Source organism: Stegostoma tigrinum, chromosome 30 (genome assembly GCF_030684315.1).
Source record: "Stegostoma tigrinum isolate sSteTig4 chromosome 30, sSteTig4.hap1, whole genome shotgun sequence".
Lineage (NCBI taxonomy): Eukaryota > Metazoa > Chordata > Chondrichthyes > Orectolobiformes > Stegostomatidae > Stegostoma > Stegostoma tigrinum.
The window spans coordinates 7,795,921-7,814,010 of NC_081383.1; the positions used below are offsets into that span (position 1 = coordinate 7,795,921).

The following is an 18,090-nucleotide window of genomic DNA, read 5'->3' on the forward strand; positions in this document are numbered from 1 at the left end:
TTTTTTAATACTTAGCCTATCAAGCCCTTTAAGAATGCTATAGATTTCAATGAGATCACTCCTCATTCTTCTAAATTATCTGTTTTTCTCTCTGCTGCCAGACTTGCAGAGTTTCTCCACATTTCCTGTGCTTGTTTCAAAGTTCCAGCATCTGCAGTATTTTGCTTTTATCTCAGTGAGCCTGCGACTGGTTGCCCATCATTACAGTACACAGCCTTCCCAAGACGAAAGAGGAAGCCCTTAAATTTGGAAACATATACAGATATAAAATGTAACACTTATTAATTATTATGGTAGAATCCTGCACATTTGCAGAACAGAAAGTTTAATTACAGCTGCTTTGTTGATTCAGGCTATTCAAGTAAAATGCAATCTATTGTTCACATTTATATCTAATAAAATATTAGATATCTAAATATCTAATGCTTAGATAAACTGCTGAATATTGAAATACTATATCAGCCGTAGCCATTAGAAATTGAAGCAGGAATAGGCCCCTCAAGCCTGTTCCACCTTCAGTCAGATCATGCCTGATCCCAACATTCCCCTCATCCACTTTCCTGTGTAACCCTGGATGCACCAACTGATCAAAAATCAATCTGTCTCAGCCTTAAATGTAAACAAGAACTCTGCCTCACAGTTGTCTGTGTCAAGGAGTTTCAAAGACACTCACTCGTCTGAGAGAAGGAATTTCCCCTCATCTCAGTCTTAAATTGGGCCCCTTTATTCTGCAAATATGCCCTCTGGTCTTAGAATCTACAATGAGGGAAAACATTTTTTTAATACTTAGCCTATCAAGCCCTTTAAGAATGCTATAGATTTCAATGAGATCACTCCTCATTCTTCTAAACTTCGGTGAGTACAGTCCCAACCTATTTAGCCTTTGCTGGTAAGATAATCCCTCCATTCTAGGGAGCATCCTAACAAACCTTCTCTGAAGTGCCTCCAATGAAAAGATATCTTTCCTTCAATAATGTGACCAAAATTGCTCACAGTCCTCCAGAGGAAGTTCTGAAGAAGGGTCACCGACCCGAAACGTTAACTCTGCTTTTTCCTTCACAGATGCTGCCAGACCTACTGAGCTTTTCCATCAATGATAACAAGGTGTGGAGTTGGATGAACACAGCAGGCCAAGCAGTATCTTAGGAGCACGAATGCTGATGTTTTGGACCTCGACCCTTCTTCGGAAAAGAAAGCTTTTCCATCAATTTTGTTTTTGTTACAATCCTCTAAACGCGGTCTCACCAACAGCTTGTACAGTTGCCATAAGACATCCCTACTCTAACACTCCAATCCCCTTGAAATAAGGGCCAATATTCCATTAGCCTTCCTGATTACCCACTGCACCTGTGTGTTAACTCAGCTAAATTCAAACAACATTTCCAATACTTGCTTTATTGGAATCCCTATTTGGCCATTACAGTTTATATTAAATACTGCAATTTTTAAACAATTTTTAATGAATATATTTTTGTAGAATTGGAATGTATTGTAGATGCAATTCAGAACAAATGTTTATTTTAATTTTCTTCTAATTTTGTTTTGAATTAGCACCTAAACCTGACCGCAAGTCAAAATAATCCAGGAAGTGTGGCATAACTCAAGCAAGAAAGAGTTATGTCATTTGCCATTTCTCAAATTCCACTCATAACTCATTGAAATTGTGTAGATTGGTATGTAAATAGAGCATTAGACTTGGTTGAAAACTGCTTCATTGAGTATGCAAGATAACAAAGTGTGGAGCTGGATGAACACAGCAGGCCAAGCAGCATCTTAGGAGCAGAAAAGCTGATGTTTCGGACCAAGACTCTATCATGCATTTTCTCCCTTATACTCCCCACAAAAAACAGAAAGAAAAATTGAAATGTTATTTAAATGGTATTCCAGGGGATATATAAGATAAATCTACTCCCCTGGCAAAGCTGTTCTAGTACAGTTACAACCCTGGTATCTGCCCGACAATGTGGAAAATTGCCCAGGTATGTTCTGTACACAAAAAGCAGGACAAATCCCACCCGGCCAATTACTGACCCGTCAGTCTACTCTCGACCATCAGTAAAGTGATGGAAAGTGTCATCAACAGCACTATCAAGCGGCATCTGCTCAGCAAAATCCTGCTCATGAAACCCAGTTTGGGTTCTGCCAGAGCCACTCAGCTCCTGATCTCATTACAGCTTTGGTTCAAACATGGTCAAAAGAGCTGAATTCAGAGGTGAGGTGAGAGTGACAGTCTTTGATATAAAGGCTGCATTTGACCAAGTGTGGTTTCAAGGAGCCCTAGCAAAACTGGAATTAATAGGTATCAAGGGGCTTGGAGTCATACCTGAAACATAGGAAGATGGTCGTGGCTGTGGGAGGTTAATCATCTCAGCTCTAGGACATCTCTGCAGGATTTCCTCAGGGTAGTGTCCTAGGCCCAACTATCTTCAGTTGGTTCATCAATGATCTTCCCTCCATCATATGATCAGAAGTGGGATGTTTGCCGATGATTGCACAATGTTCAGCACCATTCGCGATTCTTCAGATGCTAAACCAGTCCGTGTTCACATACAACAAGATCTGGACAACATCCAGGCTTGGGCTGACAAGTGGCAAGTGACATTCATGTCACTCAAATGCCAGGCTATGACCATCACCAATAAGAGACAATCTAACCACTGTCACCTTGACATTCAATGGTGTTACCATCACTGAATCCCCCACTATCAATATCCTGAGGGTTACCATTGACCAGAAACTCAACTGGATTCACCACATTAACAGAGTGGCTACAAGAACAGGCCAGAAGCTGGGAATACTGCAGCAAGTAACTCACCAACCCTAGGAAACCTAAACACATAAGTAGAAAGCGGGACATAACACCAGCGCTTCACCGGACGCTCACTGATGATGTTACCTAGAACGGTGATGAAACATCTGAAAACGATCCTTCCAGCTCAGCGAGCAAACTTCCATCCAGTAACTCATCTCCTGACTCCCCAAAGCCTGTCCATTATCTACAAGGCACAAGTCAGGGGTGTGATGGAATGCTCCCCACTTGCCTGGATGGGTGCAGCCCCAACAACACTCAAGAAGCTTGACACCATCCAGGACAAAGCAGACGGCTTGATTGCACTACATCCACAAGAATTCATTCCCTCCACCAATGATGCTCAATAGCAGCAGTGTGTACTGTCTACAAGGTGCACTGCAAAAATTCATCAAAGATGCTCAGACAGCATCTTCCAAGCCCATGACCACTTCCATCCAGAAGGACAAGGACATCAGACATATGGGAACACCGCCACCTCCAAGTTCCCCTCCAAGTAACTCACCATCCTCACTTGGAAATATATCGCCGTTCCTTCAATAACGCTGGAAAATTCCTTCAAAATCCTGGAATTTCCTCCCTAATAGCATTGTGGGTCAACCCACAGCAGGATGACTGCAGTGGTTCAAGAAGGCAGCTCACCACCACCTTCTCAAAGGCAACTTGGAATGGGTAAGAAATACTGGCCAGCCAGTGATGCCCACATCCCACACATGAATAGAAAAGTTTTTCCGTATGGCTTCAAACGGCTGAATAGCCTTGTTCTGTGCCACAGCGAATTTGACTATAAGTGGACATCAGAACATCTAAATATCAATAAAATCAAAATATGTTTACACTTCATGTCTTCAAAATTAAACAATCTTACTCTTATATCTGCAATTAAAGTGCAGAAAGCTATTTGCTCCATTGAGGTGAATGCACCATTTTGTGAGTAATTGCATCTCCAATAGTTAAATTTTAATTCTTCCCTGTATCCCTGACACTTCTGATTCCTTGCATAATTGCATTGCTTATTTATTTTCATTGCATCTGTATTTTCAGTGTTTTTGTGCTCTCCAGAGGAGAAATTTTATATTTTGTGTGTCTATTTAGCGGGGGGTACAAGAGAGTAAAGAAATGCATGCACAATGAAGCTGTTTTTCGGCCAAACCTATCACTCTATTTACATCCTGAACTAAACTACTTTTATGAGTTATGTGAGTAGAATTTGAGAAATGGTAAATGACATATCTCTTTATGCTTCAGTCACACCAATCCATTTCCTGGACTATTTTGACCTGCACTCAGATCTAGGATTTGAGGTGATACATATTTGACCAGAAAACAGACATGTTTTTATCGATGATAATGTGAAACTGGATGAACACAGCAGGCCAAGCAGCATCTCAGGAGCACAAAAGCTGACTTTTCCGGCCTAGACCCTTCATCACAGAGGGGGATGGGGAGAGGGTTCTGAAATAAATAGGGAGAGAGGGGGAGGCGGACCGAAGATGGATAGAGGAGAAGATAGGTGGAGAGGAGAGTATAGGTGGGGAGGGGATAGGCCAGTCCGGGGAGGACGGACAGGTCACGGAGGCGGGATGAGGTTAGTAGATGGGAAATGGAGGTGCGGCTTCAGGTGGGAGGAGGGGATGGGTGAGAGGAAGAACAGATTTTATGGTTTATGGTTTTATTATGGTTTCTGTTTTCCAAATCCCTCAGGGTGCAGAGTTGTCACTCAGTGTCTGGTAAAGCCACACCACGGCACTGAAAATTAAATTGCAATGTATCAGGAGGATCACAACTAAAAGGTGGTTTATAACCTGCCGAGTGCATTTGAAAATATTTTTGTCTAATATGAAGTCAAGCAATAGCACCATCCTGTGGTTAGAAATTGTGTTAGCTGTTAATGTGTACAGTGCTGCTGCTTGAAAAAATCAGTCTTGTCCTAATGTAGAAGGGCTAGCTTGAACAAGTCATGTACTGTATTATGATTTTAACGTTCTCATTTTCAAATCCCTCCATTTCCTTGTCTAACTCTTTCACTCCTTGAACAAACTGCACTCCAGGATCGGTCTACCCCCAATATTTATTGCTTTGCAATACCAGCTAAAGAATGCCCTGCCGAAATTCTCAACATCTCCCTTCTCCTCTGCACCCCCGCCTCCTTTTGTAATGTTACAAAAACCTTTTTGAGAAATGTTGTCCCGATATATTCTTGACTAGTTGTTAAATTATATTTGATAATTGCCCTTTGACTGCTTTAAAGTTCTATTTAAAAAGTAATTTTAAGCAGCAACTGTCAACTATTCTACAGTTTAAAGTAACTTATTGTTCATGAAGAGTATTTTTTAAATAAACTTGCATGATGCAAGGCAACACACAATTCCAAATACACTTCTTCTCAGTTTAAAGCCATTATTTAAATCTCAAATCCCATTAAGAAGAAAGGGCCATTTTTTGAATACTGCTGACTGGTTGCAAAAGAGAAAGTCATAAAAGAATTGAAACTTCAAAATCTCAAATGCAGTTGAACCAATTTTCTGTTTATATTTCAGATCTCCAATGCCCATAATACTTATCTTTTATTAGAAGTAGGCCACTGAGGAAGGTTGTGGTAATGCCATTAGACCAGTAATCCAGAGCCCTAGGCTAATATCTAAGAACATGCTCTCCAATCACACAATAGTATGGTGAAATTTGAGTTCAATAAAACATAACTGAATTTGAAAGCTATCTTAATAGTGATTCTATAACTGCTGTTGATTTTTGGAAGAAAAAAAACCCATCTGATTCAGTATTCTTGAGGGAAGGAAATCTGCCATTCTTACCTGTTTTGGCTTACATGTGACTTCCAGATCCACAGAAATTTGATTGACTCCTAACTGACCTCAGCCTTCTGAGCTCCTTATGTCCCAAGAATGAATAACAACAATTTGGCCTCCCTAACCTGCTATATCTTTCAATAATAGCATGACTGATCTGACTTAAACACTACATTGCTGCCACCACTCCGAAAAGAATCAACTTCCTAATTACTGAGAATCTGTCTGCCTGAACAGTAATCAAGGATTCCTGCCTTCACCAATCTGTAGGGAAGATATTCCTCTTCGTCAGTCTTAAATGGGAGACACCTTATTTTTAAACCGCACATTACTGATACTAAATTCTTTTGATTCCCTTAATTGGATCTGAACTCATCTTTCTGATCATTAATTAATAACATGCCGAATATATTACCACTGCCCCGATGATACAGCAATTGTGTTTAAAAATAACAAAGTTAAAATGAGGTTTCATTCATTTTGTCTTGCTGTCAGTTAAGTACAAAGCTACGTTCAAATGACTATCTTGATCAGCATCTGTATGCAACTGATTGCAGTGGTGTATTGATCCAGTCCATACTTTGCCTCAAATCCTTGATTATAATTTATGCTTGTCATCAGGCACCCAAGTTGATGAATTGATGTATTCCACAGTTCCCAGCAGATGCTGCTTTACGTCATGGATCAATCTGTTCTATATTACGCATCTGATCTTAGGACAGACTCATTAGTGACTCCAATAACAGTGTATGGAAGCAGCAAGTAAGAGACCAGAAATACCAACCGGAGGTTAGTCTCATGAAGGTGGTTCAAGAATACATCAAAACTATGCCTGAACCCTTTTGTTAATGGTACTTAGCGTAAGACATGACTCAGAAGTTAATGATAGCTCTCGGTCACCTATCAACTTCCCCTCTCAGCTTACTGTGACCCAGAAATGATCAATACGTTCCTGGGTAAGAGTTAATATAGTTCACACGCTCAGACATAAGGAAGCAAGGTTTGGCCTTCTTAGTTACATCACAGTGTGTGTGAGGGAGGAGTGAAGGAGGATTTTGTTTACTGTTGCCAGCATAATTGTAGCCAGCATTAAGGGACTAGGAGGACTTCCTTTGCACTATTTTAAAAGTTAGAGCCTGGAATAGTCAACAGGATGATTCCAAGTTACTAAGTCCATATAAAATCAAACCATTCTTGCATTACAAGAAACATCAAATGGATACCACAAATGAAAATTATTGCTGGAAGATTTTTCCTCCTTTGGAGGAAAACAGATTGGGTGAGTGACTAACTGAATACTGGTTTGAGGATTCATGGAATCTTGAGTTTAGGGTTGTCACACATTTTAATTCTCTATCCCATCCAATATCCACCTTGGACTCCCACACTGTTCAAATGTAGTACTCAGACCAAGTGTTCAATTCCTGCCTCAGATGTGATGGTCACAGAGGAATGTTATACCCCTTCCAAATAAACTGATGACAGTTTAACTCTATCACTTGCTGAGGTATTCCTTCAATGTTTGTATTCTTGCCATTGTGTTTAAAAAAAACTGGTGTCATTCCTCACTGGTACAAAACTTTATATTTCAGGTCTTCCTGTACAGTGGTAGTGCCCCTATATCTAGTTTGCGTCTCAGCTGCTATGATGTGTCTTAATAATTGACCAATTAATGAATATAGTTTTATCAGGTCTTCTGGTGCAGTCACAGTGTTCCTACCCCTGGGTAGGTTTTGGTTCAAATCTCACTTCAGGATTTGGTACCTATAAAAATGTGGATAAACAGTTTGATAAAATATTTAAAGCCTTTCCTGTTTTCTGTCATTTCACACACCTTCCTTTTTGTTCCTTCCTCCTCTTCCACTGTAAATGCCTAAAACCTGCTTTATCTTTAACATTTTCTAATTCTGAAGGACATCAGCCTGCAACAGTAATCTTGCTCCACAGGTGTTACCTGGCCTGTTGACCATTTCCAACAATTTTAATTTTGCAGAGAAGGAATTTTCAGCTGTCAAAAGTCACAATACTCAAGTTTTCAGACATATGCACACTACAAAGCTATAATTAAGAGCAGTAGACCCAGTAATCAGATTCAAGCGAGCTGATAATTACCTTTTCCAACATTTGAATTCATGTGCACTTTTAAATACAAGAGCATAAGATGTTTTTTCATAAATTTACATTTTAATGCAGGCATTAAAATTCTAAATTTAACACATTGATACAGGTATTTCTTCTTTATTTAAAAACAGACCGATTTAGCACAAACTTCAAGGTTCAAATAGAACATTTCAATGTTTTACTTCATATATATTCAACTACAGTAAAAGAAATCTTCTACTAATTATTCTGCAAATAGGTAAATGGCAGTTGTGGTAGGTAGAATATCAGATGAAAGATCCACTCTAAATTGTTGACTTTCTGAAGTGAGACATTTGAGCAGTTTCAATTTTTGAGATTCATCAATGTTACAATAGTGCAGAATGGACATAAGTTGCACTGTATTTCAATGTTGTGGGGTTTGCTGTTGATTACCTCATGGAGATCACTGAAAGCCATTAGAATAGCCCTGTCCCATGGTCATTGAATAGACTAGCCTCCAAAAAAATGATACTAAACTACAGAGAGCAGAGAAGTACTTACTAACAACTCTGCTTATTTAGTTGTTCTCAGGTGTGGAGTGCAGCAGAGACTGGTAGTCAGAGAACTGGAATTGGTCATTTAGCCCCTCAAATTGGTTTCACTTAGGTCTTGGTCAACTCATGCTTTACTCTCATTTACCTGTCTGTGTTAAATCTACATGTTGGTTCTAGATCTCCACTAGATCAGGAGTGCTTCCTGATTTTACACTGATTTGGCTTAGTTCTAATTTTATGCAATGTCTCTTTCCTCTGGACTCCTACATAGGAGGAAATTGTTTCTGAGCTTTCAAGCATTTAAAATTATTTGGTTATTCCTTGATTTTTGTATGTTGTTGGAAGGGGGATTTACAAGGCAAGTTCTGCCACATGACCTCAGTTAAGTTGGACAGGCTAATTTATGTGTACCTTTTACATAGTCTACATAACACTTTATAACTATGGATGAATGAACACTCCCTCTCTTTCATGGGAGATGTCTAAATTTGGGATTAAGTGACCAAAACTGAAGAATACATCAGATAGGGGCCTGATCAAGGCTCTGATATTTTCTCTTAAAATTCACTGGACATGGGCATCACTGGCTGGTCTAGCATTTATACTCATTGGTAACTAACCTTGAGCCTAGTGGTTTGCTAGTCCATCTCAAGTCCAATTAAGAATCAATCACTTTTTTGTGGGCCTAGTCACATGCAGGTCAGATCAGGTAAGGACAGTGGAGCAATTTCTTTCCTTAAAGAACATTAGTGAACTAGATGGAAATTTACATCAATTGATAATGACTACATGGTTGACTTTGGACTGGTTTTTAAGTAAAATGTAATTCAAATTTAAACATCGACCATGGTAAGATTCATACCCACAGCCCTAGGACATTAGTTTTGGGACTGTATGCGATTAGTCCAGTGACATTACCACTAATGACACCTATCGATATATAAATTACACACCTCTCATTAATCTCATCTTAAAATGTAAGGATGAAACAGCAATCAGAATTCTTGTTTAATATCTATTGTGCCTCAGCTTGAAAGACTGCAGTTTGAAGAATGGTTTGCCCTCTGGAGGACATTCCAGTAATTGTGGATTGGTTAAGTGCATTTTATTGGGAAGTGTAAGAAAATTGGAATGGAAAACTTGAGGGAGATGGTGATGAGAATTCAAAGTCACATATGTAACAATAAAAGGAGCAGAAATCTAAACACAAACGGCACAACAAACTGAACTGTGGTACAGAACTTTTTCTGTATTGCATGAGATTCTGATTGATGACAAAATTCTGATAAAATTTTTGGACTTTGTATGTGGTTTAAACAAATATTGCACCTCTCCACCCAATGCTTTTTTCCTTTAAAAACAATACAAATGTACAAAGACAGATTACTCTGGGGTAGCAGAATGTTTACAAAGTATCAACTTTCATAATTACAAATGGAAAGAGTACCTAGCATCTGGTGCGCTGAAACTCTGCTTAAAATATTCGCCTTGTTTTAACTTTGCTTAACTGTTAATTATGCTAAATGGTATCAACGAACTTGAGGAGTTTCACCTTATGTGGAAACAATTCCAAGGAGTAATTGTATTTTTGCTAAAAGAAATAACAAATGTTTACACTGAATTTATTCCTAGGACACAGAAAAATACTAAATCAAGAACAAGACTGACCTGGCACTCAAAACTCCCAGATGACTCAGTGTGAATTGTATTTTTCATATTCCTACTTTAGTGTCTGTCCTGTGCACTTTAAGAGCAAGGCAATTTGTAAAGGACTGTCCTTAACATGGTTGTTAGATAAATCCTGGGACAGAACATCAAGATCCATTAGTATGAGAAACCTACAGAGACATAAACAAATAGGACCTTGTACTTTATTCCATGAGACTTTGTGACAAAACATGAAGACAAATAGTTGGGATACCCCTCCCCGGAAGAGTCTGCTTGCAGAACCAGTAGTTTACAGTGATTGAATGAATCAGATGCAATTTTTATGATATGGAATTTCAGGTTTATTTTTGAAAGCTGTGTATTTCTGATTGCATTCTGTGATCCAGTAAGTTTAGAATGAATTAATTAGTCACTGATTTTCTGTTGACCAGATAAATCAAATTTATTACAGGGACTATCAGCAGGATTTTGGGTTGCATTATCTCACTTTTCCACAAAAACTGCAAACCAGTGGTCTTAGCCATGTGAAACACGTTCAGTCACGGTGCACAAAAAGGATACCAAAATACTTCTATGAATATTTTATGCAGATTTAAAAACAGATTTCATAGTTATACATAAATTCCAACTCTATATCTTGAGTAATTACAGTGGAGGTGCTCACAATTTATTTGTCTCTCCTTTATGAGCAAATATTGGCTAGAAACACTGGCTGCTAATGAAGATGTTCTATTTCTACAGCTAGAACAATGTATACTATATGGTCAATCCTCAAATGCGCGGCTTGGGTAGTACCAGAAGTTGTTGCTGTCGCAAAGTGCGACTGCCGTACTAGGATGCTTCATCAATCTTAAGTGGTCATTTATATTATAACATATGGATGCCTTTTCTTCTTCCTGTATGCAGCTTCTGGAGTCCATTCTGTAAATGCATTCCCTAAAATACATCAAGTACAAAGTTGATCACACTTCAATTCAGCTGGTAATGTTAACAATTTCTCAAACAATTGCCACTGAGCAAAGTTTCACCATTTCACTCCCAAGGCTAATTTAATATTTATACTTCTATCTCGGTTTCAAATTGTTAATTTTAATAAGGTTACACACAAATTCTTGTGCTACTTTTATAAAATGTTCTGCAACATTAAAAAAGCCTACATGAACGAACAAGTGATGTTAATCACACTGTGAGCAGAATTTGTTTGAATTTATGCATATGGCCTCTGCTGTTCCATTCCACTGAACGGATAAAATGCTGGGAAAAAAAACTGTTACAGGCAAAACAATTTGTCAGTATTGAGAAGGTGAGGTGTGGAGCCATTGCTGTTAGCCTCTGGTGTTTTTAAGAACAAAGTGGAATCTCACATGATAACAGACATTTTGGAGAAGTGATTAAAAAGCAGCTAGGTGTTCCTCTGTGAACATTATGTTTTTTTTAAAAAAGAACTTAGAATCACAGAAAGCTCAATACATAACTTCCACAGAAAGGTCAATTAGTGGTTTTTGCAAGCTTGAAACCCAGTTCCTTTTTTGAATTCCGTATTTAGAAGTGGTTAGCTCTCCACTTTGAGGATCCTCCTGAACATGCAAGTGACAGTACAAATCATTACTTCAAGTTCCTGACGTCAAAGTGGAGAACAAACAATCTCCATCTGTTGTTGTATATCTGTAAAATTAACATATAACAATTAATTCACATGCATGAGGGGAACTTCAAGTTTTCAATCAAAAGCAATTAATTATATTGACAACTATTAAAATAAATCTATTCATCCTCTTGCTATACTGAAAATGCAAGGATGAGGTTCCACTGACAAGTCACTCTCTTCCACCCTTATATGAAGAGCCACTCTTCATTAGCAGAGTTTCTAGGCCATACACCTACAAAGGGCATCACAAGCATGCCTGCATGAGCCAACCTGTGCACTGGGTAGGATTCAGCAGAAACAGGAAATGTGGACAACAGTATAGCATTTCCCATTATTCCGACTGCGACCAGCTAAGTCAGTTCAGATTTGCGAATCCGAAAGTGTGATCGCCTGGTCAACAAAGTCAAAATGTTGAAATGCACGTCAGCAAAATCTGAACGCCTCAAAATTTTCAATTTTCAGATGCTGAATGCACTGAATTCTCAGGATTCTCAATTTAATGTCCACTTAAATTCTCCTTTCTCTTCTGCTCATATATTGTGTTTGAAGATTAGATCTGCTAGTCACGTACTGTTTAGCGGTTAAACTTTAACATTCAACCCAGGGACTAAGTAGAATATGACAACAGATTCCCTAACACAAGACATTTCCCCATCTCTTTAATTAAATAAATATTTTGCGCTAGTTTATCTGTTGTTACAAAGTTGCGTAGTGTAATCGTGAATATGAAGGCAGGAAGTTAGAACTTGATTGTAAAAAATGATAAGGGAGAACAGTGCATGGTTCCTTTAAGAGATAAGTACTTTTCTAAGCTTAGAGATTTATACAGGAAAAAAAACCATCTGTATGTAGCTAAAGATGTACAGCCAGTTCTAAAGTGGAGACATGTATCTATTGGCGGTGATTAGAAACCTTAGGTCTGTTTTGAATGCTTTAGCAACAAGCTGGAACAAGCCCAATTAATTTAAACCAAGCACTTAACAACTGAAAGCTAAGTGAATTTAAAACACATCATCCTCCAACACTTCCGCCATCTACAATCCGACCCCACCACCCAAGACATTTTTCCATCCCCACCCCTGTCTGCTTTCCGGAGAGACCACTCTCTCCGCAACTCCCTTGTCCGCTCCACACTCCCCTCCAACCCCACCACACCCAGCACCTTCCCCTGCAACTGCAGGAAATGCTACACTTGCCCCCACACCTCCTCCCTCACCCCCATCCCAGGCCCCAAGATGACCTTCCATATCAAGCAGATGTTCACCTACACATGCCAAGCGGAGGCTTGGGGACCGCTTTGCAGAACACCTCTGCTCAGTTCGCAATAAACAACTGCACCTCCCAGTCGCGAACCATTTCAACTCCCCCTCCCATTCCTCAGACAACATGTCCATCCTGGGCCTCCTGCAGTGCCACAACGATGCCACCCGAAGGTTGCAAGAACAGCAACTCATATTCCGCTTGGGAACCCTGCACCCCAAAGGTATCAATGTGGACTTCACAAGCTTCAAAATCTCCCCTTCCCCCACTGCATCCCAAAACCAGCCCAGACTGTCTCTGCTTCCCTAACCTGTTCTTCCTCCCACCTCAAGCCGCACCTCCATTTCCTACCTTTCACCTCATCCCGCCTCCTTGACCTGTCCGTCTTCCCTGGACTGATCTATCCCCTCCCTAGCTCCTCACCTATACTCTCCTCTCCACCTATCTTCTTTTCTCTCCATCTTCGGTCCACCTCCCCCTCTTTATTCCAGTTCCCTCTCCCCATCCCCCTTCTGAAGGAGGGTCTAGGCCCGAAACGTCAGCTTTTGTGCTCCTGAGGTGCTGCTTGGCCTGCTGTGTTCATCCAGCTCCACACTTTGTTATCTTGAATTTAAAACTGATGGTTTTGACAAATTCGGACCAATGCTATTGTAAGAAAATTGATATGTAATCCAAGGTATATAAAGGAGAGAGTTTTTGAAAATCAGTGAGAGAGCAAACTGCCATCTGAGAATTAAGCACCTAGCTCTCACAAGAAGTCATTAAGCTGTCTAAGAAAACACCATCTTATCCATGAGAGGTACCATAGTACTTCAAGCCAAGCGTCTTCACAGAGGAAACATCCCTGTCAGCAGGAACAACAGAAGAAAGACATTTATGATTTGCAAACAGCAGGAGAGAGACATTTATGCCGTGGAGAAGGCAGAACATTCTGGAACACACATTCTTCGTGAACTTTGAGAGACTAAGTTTTAATTTATTTGTTTTTTACTACTTGGGTTATAGAAGTAGGACTTGTGTTTATTGGAACAGCATACTAGTAGAATTTAATTCAGTTAGGGAATAGTTAGGAGTTAGGGAGGAATTATTCAGTTTGGCAGTAATTGTATTAATGTGCTCACTATTAGGGTTAAATAAATAAATTGTTAGTTGTTATTTATAAAATGACTATCAGGAATTCTCCTTCATTTAACCTCCCTTTCTCTGTAATACTGTCAACAACTTATATTTATGCAACATTAATACTTTAAAAATAAGTCCTAAGCTGCTTTGTCGAGAAACACACAGGAGTGTGGAGGAGTTAACTGAGTACTTGGTCATTGAGACTGCCAATACGCTCTTCAAAAAGTAGATACCAGGCAGCAGAATTAAGAAGCTTCTGCCTTATTTTAATATTTATCTGATCTTAAGGATCATCTTGTTGATAAAGTCCTTAACACTTTTGACATTTGTCTCTCTACACTCCATAAAACAACAAATCATTTTATACTCATGGCAATTTTGTTGCTAACAGCATGGCAAAACTCCTTAACAAGTAATCATATTAATTAAATGTAAAATAGAGTGAAAACTTTAAATTGGGCTTCCTGACTGATGTTTTCCCACGTTTCTGAAGTTAGCTTCTACATTTGGCTACACCTCCAACTCACTATAAAAGAACAGTATTTGCCTCGTATAGAGTTAGGACTGTTCTTCGTTGCTGGCACTGGGGGTTCGGCTCCGGATTTGGCTCCGTAACTGTTCAATGAGCTCTGGATTCTGCTGCTGCATCTGCTGTGCAAATTGCTGTCCTCTGTGTGTTTAAAAAAGAAAAAAAATAAAGAGACCATTGAAATTATTTGTATAGACTCCACGCATATGAAAATATGCTGTGACCAAAAACACTTTCCAGACATCTAAAAGCAACACCAGCAACAGTGGGGGCCAAAAATTAAAGGCAAGTCAATATCTCATCACCATCGACGTGACTTGTTTACAGTGCTACATTTTTGTGGACAAGTCACAGAGGTAATGAAAATTGCAGTTTATGAACTAGTAAAACACTTGTTATAATAAATCAGTAAGCCAATGATCTCTCAACGCAGCCAAAGGCACCCTGTAAATGGTAGCCATCTACTCAATTTTGGAATTCAAGAGTTTCCAAATTAATGACACAGGAGAACTTTCAAGCGAGGAAACAGTTCTCATGTACACCAGATTTTTCTGCCCTCAACCCGGTCCATATCACCTCATGTTTAATGAAACACTTTTAGCACTGGTATTGCTGTCAAAGTAGGACAATACAGAAGCAGGTGTGTGCAAAGCAGATGTAGTTTTGGTTTAATACAAACTCAGCCAAGTATGCATCAACTGAGTAGAGACTGACACAACCACTATGGCTAAAGACAAAGTATCCAAACTGTACATCACTGAATATTTTAAGGCAGAAGCAGATATTATTTTGTTTCTCTAACAAAAATCTATTGTTGATAGATGAGAATATGGACTTTAGAACTGATCAATCAGTTGAAGGGCTAACCGGCCTACTTCTGCTCCCAATCAGAATGTTTCTAATGGACTGGAGTGAGAAGTTATCTTTATTTTAGGTTTTGAAGTCTGAACAGGAAGATCATTTTCATGACTTTAAATGAAAAAAAATGGAAACTTAATCAGTTAAGATGCAGATAATCCATGATCTGATTGAAGGTGGAACAAATCTGATGAGCTGACTGACCTCCTCTTGTTCCTAAGTATTACAAGATGATTAGAAGGGTCTCTTATGATGCAGTGGTAGTGTCCCTATCTCAGAGACAAGAGGTATGGGCTCAAGTCTCACCTGCTCCAGATGTCTATTAGTACTTCTGAAGAGGCTGATTAGAAACTTCATTACACAATCAGTAATCAAAGTTGGATTTCCCGTCTTTTATTCCACTGAAATATTTTTCAAGTTGAACAAATATCTAACATTTCTTCCCATTGTCATTATCAAATCATTTGTAGTTCTACTGGTATTAAGCATTCACTGCTCAGGTTTTGCCTTCACATCAGGTATCAGATGCTTGGTGTTTATGTGTGCATAAAATCAGAAACAGGCAGAATAGGGCAGTACAGATTTTTTTTTTTTAAAAAAAGAGCAAGGCTGACCTGAAAACCACTGGATAGCCATTAAGAATGAAAATACAAGAAGCAAACGGCTTTACTTATAAGCAGAGGCATGGACAGTTGATCTTTGCTTCTGACCTTACTTAAAAAGATCTTGACTTGAAACTGACGTAGATAGGGAGACAACGAAAAGCAAACTCACGCTTGGATGAGGCCTGCAATATCATTGGCTCCTGCCCCGGTTCCTGCTCCACCACTTCCTACTGGACCATAGGACCCAGACATCATTCCAGACATTCTGTTCAATAGAATTGGAAACAAATCACTAAATTAATATAGAGTCATCAGAATTAACAGGGGGTAAAAGAAAAACATTTGTAGGAAAGGAACTTACAATTGTTGTACTTGCGAATTTTGCATTAGACTTGATGCCTAAAAAGAAAAAAAAAATTGAAAAATCAGTTTGGTCAATTAAAATAATTTGTCATTTCTTTTCATACAACTAAACATGTACACTTGCAAGATACTTTTATATTCAAATTTCCTTTAAGCACTCAAACATGAAGCAAGAGAGTTGCACATTACAGGATGCAAATGACATTCAAATAAAAGATGATGAAATGTGAGGCTGGATGAACACGGCAGGCCCAGCAGCATCTCAGGACCACAAAAGCTGATGTTTCGGGCCTAGACCCTTCGTCAGAGGGGGGGATGGGGTGAGGGTTCTGGAATAAATAGGGAGAGAGGGGGAGGCGGACCGACGATGGAGAGAAAAGAAGATAGGTGGCGAGAGTATAGGTGGGGAGGTAGGGAGGGGATAGGTCAGTCCAGGGAAGACGGACAGGTCAAGGAGGTGGGATGAGGTTAGTAGGTAGGAGATGGAGGTGCGGCTTGGGGTGGGAGGAAGGGATGGGTGAGAGGAAGAACAGGTTAGAGAGGCAGAGACAGGTTGGACTGGTTTTGGGATGCAGTGGGTGGAGGGGAAGAGCTGGGCTGGTTGTGTGGTGCAGTGCGGAGGGGGGGGGGGACGAACTAGGCTGGTTTTGGGATGCGGTGGGGGAAGGGGAGATTTTGAAGCTTGTGAAGTCCACATTGATACCATATGGCTGCAGGGTTCCCAAGCGGAATATGAGTTGCTGTTCCTGCAACCTTCGGGTGGCATCATTGTGGCACTGCAGGAGGCCCATGATGGACATGTCATCTAAAGAATGGGAGGGGGAGTGGAAATGGTTTGCCACTGGGAGGTGCAGTTGTTTAATGCGAACCGAGCAGAGGTGTTCTGCAAAGCGGTCTCCAAGCCTCCGCTTGGTTTCCCCAATGTAGAGGGAGCCACACCGGGTACAATGGATACAGTATACCACATTGGCAGATGTGCAGGTGAACCTCTGCTTAATGTGGAAAGTCATCTTGGGGCCTGGGATAGGGGTGAGGGAGGAGGCGTGGGGGCAAGTGTAGCATTTCCTGCGGTTGCAGGGGAAGGTGCCGGATGTGGTGGAGTTGGAGGGCAGTGTGGAGCGAACAAGGGAGTCACGGAGAGGGTGGTCTCTCCGGAAGGCAGACAGGGATGGGGATGGAAAAAAATGTCTTGGGTGGTGGGGTCGGATTGTAGATGGCGGAAGTGTCGGAAGATGATGTGTTGTATCCGGAGGTTGGTGGGGTGGTGTGTGAGAACGAGGGGGATCCTCTTTGGGCGGTTGTGGCGGGGGCGGGGTGTGAGGGATGTGTTGCGGGAAATGCGGTCAAGGGTGTTCTCGACCACTGTGGTGGGAAAGTTGTGGTCCTTGAAGAACTTGGACGTCTGGGATGTGCGGGAGTGGAATGCATCATCGTGGGAGCAGATGCAGCGGAATTGGGAATAGGGGATGGAATTTTTGCAGGAGGGTGGGTGGGAGGAGGTGTATTCTAGGTAGCTGTGGGAGTCGGTGGGCTTGAAATGGACATCAGTTACAAGCTGGTTGCCTGAGATGGAGACTGAGAGGTCCAGGAAGGTGGGGGATGTGCTGGAGATGGCCCAGGTGAACTGAAGGTTGGGGTGGAAGGTGTTGGTGAAGTGGATGAACTGTTCGAGCTCCTCTAAAAGACTGTTTCTGTGGGAAATTTTCCTAGTTGTACTGCTGGTCTTTCAAAACATTTGGAGGAGAAATTGCGAGTGATGAATCTACTTTACTATTACAATAGAGA

At 40.4% G+C, this 18,090-nt stretch overlaps 2 protein-coding genes across 4 annotated transcripts in view; both read right to left on the minus strand.

Annotated features, from left to right (window-relative positions):
* Positions 1-10,035, minus strand: part of LOC125465719 (zinc transporter ZIP3-like) — a 31,057-nt gene extending 21,022 nt beyond the window's left edge. Inside the window, exon 1 of one of the 2 annotated variants that reach the window (XM_048559475.2) lies at positions 9,921-10,035. The gene's annotated coding sequence lies outside the window, so the exon portion shown is untranslated. The remainder of the gene's footprint in view (positions 1-9,920) is intronic. The other variant, XM_048559474.2, reaches the window with a different exon arrangement.
* LOC125465720 (small glutamine-rich tetratricopeptide repeat-containing protein alpha-like) overlaps positions 7,781-18,090 on the minus strand; it is a 47,282-nt gene continuing 36,972 nt past the window's right edge. The window contains exons 9-12 of one of the 2 annotated variants that reach the window (XM_048559477.2): positions 16,304-16,341; positions 16,112-16,207; positions 14,498-14,620; positions 7,781-11,585 (exon numbers count right to left, since the gene is read on the minus strand). In XM_048559477.2, the coding sequence (XP_048415434.1) occupies positions 14,509-14,620; positions 16,112-16,207; positions 16,304-16,341 (246 nt within the window). In that variant the 3' untranslated portion in view covers positions 7,781-11,585; positions 14,498-14,508. Of the gene's footprint in view, positions 11,586-14,477; positions 14,621-16,111; positions 16,208-16,303; positions 16,342-18,090 lie in introns of both variants that reach the window. The other variant, XM_048559478.2, reaches the window with a different exon arrangement.